Genomic DNA, 7,633 nt, shown 5'->3' on the forward strand with positions numbered 1-7,633 from the left:
ACCTGTCAAGTGTTAAAATTAGAATTATGCAAATTTCACCAAGTCGTCGTGTCATCATTTCACGCTACAGGCCACTCGAAAGAAGTACTACAATGTACTGTACGTGCAGACAAATATTTTGCCGGAAATTTTAGCAGAGGAAAGGAGTGCGAGTTGAATATTCCATCTGAAAATTGTATCAGGATTATAGATTCAGCTGAGTTGCCAGAATGTTGAATCAATTTACCGCCACAAACTAATTCAATTCAATTCAATTTAACTTTTGGCCATCATGGGGTTTCATATGAATAGATGGGGTTTACCGCACAGGAAAAAATAACAGATTTCCAATATTGGATATTTTAGGGTATTTACAGAATACCCACAAAAATCCCAAATTTGGCAAAGGGAGACAAGTCCCAACCAGGTTCCCTGGCTGGGACTTGTCTCACTCTTCCAAATTTGGGATTTTTGTGGGTATTCTTTAAATACCCTAAAATATCCAAAAATGGAAATCTGTTATTTTTTCCTGTGACCTCGGTGTAAGAACTTGTGAATGTTTTTTTTGTTTCGCACCTTTGGTTTTTCTACGTTCTATTGTGTTGACTTCTTTGTTTCCTCTGTTTTACGACACTTGTAAGTTTAACAGGTTCTTACACCGAGGATGAGCCAATAGAAGGCATTGCCGATTACAATACTCGTTATATTTAAGAAGAGATAATTACATAGCAAATTTCTAGTTATATAATCTACATGATCTATATGATCTAACTCTCCTACATGTTGCCTGTTATATAATTATTAAAAATAGAAACAAATTAAAAAAGACTACCGCAAAGACTGATCAAACAACGTGGAAAAGGCTGAGGTATGCAATACTTCGACTGGCCAATACCAGTCTTCATCCTGTTTAGTTGGCACCTGAGCCTGCGATACGGTCATGTGACACTGGTAGCGGATTCCCTGTTTTGACAGCTGTCAGTTGACCTTAATATGGATGACCATTATCAAGTTAAACACAGGTTACAGGCTCCCACACTCAAGAAAGTTTGACATTTCACTTGCCTTTTTGGGCACCCTTTTTATTTTGGCTATCAAGATTTTATAAGCTAAGCTTCAGACTTTTCATTCCGACGTTTTAATGTGGAAAGTTATGAGAAATGCTGAAACCGATTAAAGTCACGCAACACGCTTTAATTTCACTTAGAGAACAATACTTGCATCAGTTATCATAAATAAAATGTTCAGGCATTTTGGGCGAGCAGTATCCTCCATATTCTATTATTAGTTCATGACTATTTGTCCTTATTTTTGCCGTTACTCGTCGGTGGTTTGATTTTAGATAGTTTAAGAGATTTTTTATCAGTGTCTTTCTTCAGAAAAAGATAGTTGGATGGAATTGATTTGGTTTTACTTTTTACTTCAATGATATTTTTAGTCAGTTATCTCTAATTTATTTATTTGTCGAGTCTAGTCGTTTTTGATCCTTTTTGTTAAACTGAGAACAAATTTAATTTGCGGAAGAGATGGAGGATTGTTTCCCTGTATTTGCCAATTCTTTTTATATACTCATGAGGAAGTATTCTGCTTTTATAAAGACTATAATTAAATTACGTGCCAAAGCAAATATTTTGCAGGAAATTTTACGTAGACGAAAGAATTACGAATCAAATATTCCACATGAAAAATATATCAGGATTATAGTTTTTTCAGCTGCGTTGCCTAGGATATTGAATCAATCTACCGCAACAAACATTAGAAGCTCGTTTATTTAAACCAAGAAAGTATTTATAGAATTGGGAGAATATAGTAGCCTTTCCGCAGGGCCATACTTCAGAGTTATACAATAATAATAGGTTAAATAGTGTCGAAAAAGCTTGCTGCCTATAGCAGTAGATAGGTCAAGAAAGCTTTTTGCTGCAACAGCTGCGTCTACACTTTTTCTACCAAAAGTGAGCGCTAACCCCTCTGCGGGGTTGAACGATAGAGGGAGCCTGCCGCTCGACACGTTTGGCGGAATTTACTTCCTTAGCGAGTGATATTGAAGCGGACCAGAAGAAGTGTCTTTTTCCAACACTTCTTCAGACCTGGCCTCTAATATCCATCCCCGTTTTTAGAGCAAGCAAACAAGGGTCACAAATGCGACATACATGGGCAGAAATTATGTCATCATCACTCTGATTAGAACGCCCTCAAAAGGTTTCTTCAAACCATTTCAAATTCGCATATTAGTTTACTCGTTCTTTCTCTTGCATTAGCGACAGCGACACTATAGTATAGTGAGATATGACTTATGGCAGATGCTGTGATACTTTACCTTTTTCACTTCGTCCTCTTCAAATTGTAGCAATTTCGCCAATTTGCAGTTAATGATCATGGCTTCCATTTCACTACATTGGTTTCTCATTCCCAGAAAAATCAGGTTTTTTTTCCTCAAATTAACATTTTGATCATTTTACAATTTTTCTGTTCATCGAACTACAGATCGATGAACAGGAAAGTAGCCTTACTGTATATAAAAATTCGCTCGTGTCAACGAGAACACTTGCGAAGTTTTTCCTTTTCAAAGCGGAGTACTTTCTTACGTTAATACCGTGAAATGTGGAGATTTCCATGCTTTAAAAAAACTGTACCCGGGGTTTCCAATAGCTTTATCTGTTACAAATGACTAAAAGGTAAATGCGTTGATAAAAAAAAAAAAGAAGAAAAAAAGAACGACATTGGCTACAAGATGACTAGTGAACTTACCTCATAAAGAGTTTTGTTCCATTTGAAAAATATGTTTTGTAAGGATGATTTGATAAATTATCTTGTCAATGAAAAGTCACACTGGAGGAACACCACGTTTCAAGAATGTAAAGATATTTAACAACAACAAAGTCTCTAAGGATGTTTTTATGCCTTGAAGAGAGAAAAAAATCATATCGATCGATCCTAATTTTCAGGAACAATAGTGAAAAGAACGTTTACATAAAAAAAATTATCCTTGAATCTGCATCACGCCATGAGTTGTTAATTGGCCGAAGTTTTGCTAAAACTGTTTGGATGTGGAATCTTTTGCAGATAGTATTTCCAGTCGATTTTTTGAAAACGAAGCAAACCAGCGAAATTTGCAGTCATTTGAGTGAAAAAGGCCCAAACTGGCAGGTTTTTTGCGCCCGATAAGCTCAAAAGTCACATTAGCAAAGGAAAGAGCGAGGCGGATGAAAGAAGGAGAAGAGAAACAGCAATGGAAACATTCTTAGTTTTTATATTGGCTACTTTTTGGCTATGGTTTGACGGAAGAGGTCTATTCGGCGGTAACGTTTTTAAAAATCCGGCTGGATATATTTTCATCGCTGATGAGAAGCCGACAATGTATGAAACGGCACAAGAGTACAGCATACTGATTTCGTTTACACACAATTCCTGAATTCTCTCTAACCTTTAGAGCCTCGCAGACCACGCGTTGAGATCACCCTTCTTCGTGAACAGAAGCCCTCCTATCCGGTGCGATTTTCGTGGCAGCCTTAAACTGTTTACCCGTGTCACGTCACGCAAATAGGGGAAAGGGATCCACAGGGATGTCATCTGTACACTTAGTCCTCTCTTAAAGGAAACAATACTCTAAAAACAACAATTAGCAAAGGAAAAGGACAAGAAAGGAAGGGGATCACTATTGAGAATTTCTTCTCCTCCCTTCCCACGGGGGGTAGGGGCATTCCCATATTTTCCCTAAACGGGAACGTGCCGCTAAACAGGGTATAGCGACTTTCAGGGTCTTGTGAGTTTTAAATTTTACTATTAAGCGTCTTGACCAGGTTGCCTTTTTGGACCGACAGGCTTTAAAAAAAGTGTGAAGGTAATGGCAATGATCCGGTACCAACTATTTTTTCCAATAATAATTCCAAGATGTTGGTTTAAAAAATTACTTACTGCTGTATGCGAAATCAGTGTGTCATGAAATAAAGCCTCTTGTCTTAAACAGGATAGCGAAATGAAATGATTTTTGTCTTAAACAGGGTCAGGGTTTGAAGGTCTCGGCGGCACATATAAAAACCTTTACTCAAGTTTCCCTTTGAGTTCCCTTAGAGGCCAGGGTATATCGGCACATTAAACAAATTAGATCAAAAAAAAAATAAACCTTTTAAACTGTTCTTTATTCCTTTGCACCTAAAACCAACGGTGACGCACGGAGTCGCTCAACTACGGCACACGCTAAAATCTATGTTTTAGGCCTATCTCTCGCTTTACAATTGCTTCTGCTATAGCAACCACAAGCTTAGAATTCGCTAACAGGGCGTTTCTTTACCCACTCATTTATTTCGGGTACGTTTAACACCCGTTTATAATGCTTCACCAAGAGCGGGAACTTCTCAAGTTCCCCAGGAACATCCTCTTTACCCTTCGAATGGAAGTTGTTAAAGAAGTCAAAGAAAGTGATGTCGGCATAGCTCAGCTGCAGATAAGAAACAGAAAAAAATCGCAGTTACGCCAGGGGCGTAGGATTGGGGTAACCTTTCTTCTGCGTGTATGATAAGCCTCAGGCAATAGATGCGGTTACTAAAACTATGGTAAAAAGCTTTTCCCACATTAACGAAGCCGTGGTAAATTTAACGTGGGTTTAGTTTAGAGTTCCCATTAAGGCCTGTTTCAAATTCGTCGTGCTACTGCCGTGCTAAGCTGCCTCGACTGTAGCTCGACTGCAGCGCGACACTAGCACGACTTGGTTTCAGACGTCGAAATTAATTCAGTCGAATAAAACGGCAGTTGCGAAAAACAAAAACACAAAAACAAAGAAACGGTTTAGCAAACTTTTAAATGTATTCTAATGTATTTATAATTTACGAATTAAGTTCGGCACGGCGGTAGCACGACGTTTGAAACGGGCCTAAGGTAATTAAGCTGCTATCAGGTTATGGCTTCATTCGCGCAGTTACGGTAATAATAGCCGTCGACATTGGTAGTATTTTATGTTATGTTGAAAATTTACGTATAATTTTATAGCTGAAATTTCAACTGGTATGTTATTCATCATAATTTAGCGAAGGTACATAGTTCGATTTTACAGTTCAGCTGTATCCCACTGTTCGATACCAGGAATAGAACATATTTTTGGGAAATATCGTTTCTAAATTTATTTCAGCAAACCAGTTCAAAATTTTGACATGAAATCTGCCATGTCATCATCGATCTTTCTCTCAACAGGTGCGAAAGAAACGAGTTTAAAAAAGCAATTTTATGCGGTTTCATTTTGAAGAAACCTGATGGTTGTTTGCCGGTGTATGACATTTGCAGACTGCAGACTGCAGACTGCAGACTACAGTTTGCAGACTGCAGACTACAGTCTGCAGACTGCAGACTGCAGATCACAGATTGCAGATTGTAAATTAAATGACACCAAAAATCTTCCTAATAAAGGTGACGTCATCAAAAATATAACCTCGTGTGAAAGTGAGAAAGTAGCCTGGTTGATATTTTTGCGCAAAGTTACATTGGACTCATTCCCAAGATGATGTTGGCTATTCTTCTTCGACCCTTTCTCAACTCAACCGGCATATCACTAGTTGCGTTGACTCTTTACAAGTAGCAATGCCCACTAATGCCTGTCTAAATAGTAGTCTTCTGTTAAAAAAGTTTTTAGATTGCGAGCACTTGGTGCTCATTAAAGTTACGTCGACAAAAACAACTAGGATAGATTAAGGACTCTTAACACCTTTTAAATGACGTATTTCATCTTAGCAGTATTTAGGGATATGCTAAATAATCTAAAATGAACAGATCCTACCTGGACTCGACGAATTACCAGAACTGCATTTGGAATTTCTAAATAGGAAAAGCATTGCTCATACTCAAGTCCAAGTACACAGGTGGGGACCCCGTAGAATAAAGATTCCGGCGCTGTTTCTCAGACAGACTTATATAACCGTAGTTTAATTTCGTCTGTAGTGTAGGCTAAATTGCTAGACTGTTGCTATGGAATAATGAGCAAGTTTGTGACATCGGCAGGCATTATTCTGCTCTAATTAAATACGAAAAGAACAGCCAACAGCTCCTTTAGGAATGAGGTCTGTGTAATTTGCATGAAAAATATAAACTTCGCTTCTAGGCCTTACCCCTCGGACAAGGTAATGTTGATGATGACGCCACCTTTATTACGATATTTTTGGTTTCATTTAATTAACAGTCTTGCTGCCTCATGCAGTCTGCAGTCTGCAGTCTGCAAATGTCATACACCGTTGTTTTGCTTGGGTATCGAAAACCCTAGCTTTTTACTAAGTTTAATGTCATGGGCGGTTTCTTTGCTCTTTTTGACGTAACCATGGATATTTCCCATAGTAAATGTATCTCGGGAAAGTCCGGTCACACGCACCGAGGCAATTTCCCACGGTGAAAGGGTCATTTGCCACGGTAAATAAAAAGTGTCTTGTGTAACCGCACATAATGTATTAGGCTACCGTAAAATTCCGAAAATAAGCCCTTCCAAATATAAGCCCCCTAAGCCTGTAACGCAAAAAACCTTTCGTTAAATCGTCCCTCCAAATATAAGACCCCCGGGGGCTTGCACTTGGAAAATTGCCCTAAAATACAAAGTAAAACAAAGCAAAAACGGTAAATTTACTTTCAACTATAAGGCTAGCCCAATCGATTTTGAAACGCAAATTTGCTTCCGTAGATAAGCCCCTCCGAAAATAGGCCCCTCCAAAAATAATCCCCTCAAAAAGGGCCTTTGAAAAATGCTTACACTATACCGGATTCTTTTCGTGGTGGCTATCTGAGCTGCTATAGTGTTTTATTAAAATCCAGCTAGTGTGGTCTATTATCAATGCTGCGTTCTGACTGGTTGAGCTACTACTAGGCTATATGTTATAGCCCACTATTAGTAGCGAAAAGCGCCGGCTTTGAAAATCAAAACAAAAACAATGGCTGATCGCCGCTTGGGACGTCCCTAGTGGCGAGAACGAGGGGATACGGCTGAATTCGAAGGCTATCATCGTTTTATTTATTACTTAATTACTATACTCGTTAGTGTTCTAACCAGGCCTAATCCCCTTGGCACGCTTTGCGCATTCTTCTAATCTTACCTTTTCGCCCACAAAGAAGCCCTTGCCTTCATCCCTGTTTTTGAGAAGAGCTTCAAATTTCTCGAGCCGGGCAGGAAGCGTCGTTCCATAAAACTCCTTTTTTATCTCCTCCTTTATTTTTAAAGCAAAGCAAATCATAGATCACTAATTAACACAAAGTTTTAGGAAATAGAATTTGGAGTAAAACCTACAGGATTGTACACGGAACAACGACCAATGAATTGAAAGCGCGCGTAAAATTCACTTCATTGTATAAATTTGGATCGATAACCTCTATGGATGTTGTATACCCGCCGCTAAAACTAAAACCGCCGCCGCTAAAACTAGTTTCATTCTTGCTTCTTAAGCGTTATATTAGAAATATATCATTTTTTGTGGGTAAAACGTTTATTAATGTATGTGCTGAATGACTACTTGAAAACCACTTTAAGGCGTTTCCTTAGAACAAAGACAACTAACGAAGTAGTAACTACCCCATACTGCCCTGGCTTCAATTTATATGCCTTCTTTATACTTTTTCATGCCCGACGCGAATGCGATTATGTGAAACACGTTCTTTTAGCCAAGTATTTTACTTCAATCAGGGTCTG

At 38.5% G+C, this 7,633-nt stretch overlaps 1 protein-coding gene across 1 annotated transcript in view; it reads right to left on the reverse strand.

The window, feature by feature from the left end:
* Positions 1–4,240: 4,240 nt before the first annotated feature.
* Positions 4,241–7,633, reverse strand: part of LOC140945121 (glutathione S-transferase-like) — a 7,516-nt gene continuing 4,123 nt past the window's right edge. Inside the window, exons 3-4 of the mRNA XM_073394183.1 lie at positions 7,044–7,154; positions 4,241–4,417 (exon numbers count right to left, since the gene is read on the reverse strand). Coding sequence (XP_073250284.1) covers positions 4,241–4,417; positions 7,044–7,154 — 288 coding nt within the window. The remainder of the gene's footprint in view (positions 4,418–7,043; positions 7,155–7,633) is intronic.

This window comes from Porites lutea, chromosome 8 (genome assembly GCF_958299795.1).
Source record: "Porites lutea chromosome 8, jaPorLute2.1, whole genome shotgun sequence".
NCBI classification, from domain to species: domain Eukaryota; kingdom Metazoa; phylum Cnidaria; class Anthozoa; order Scleractinia; family Poritidae; genus Porites; species Porites lutea.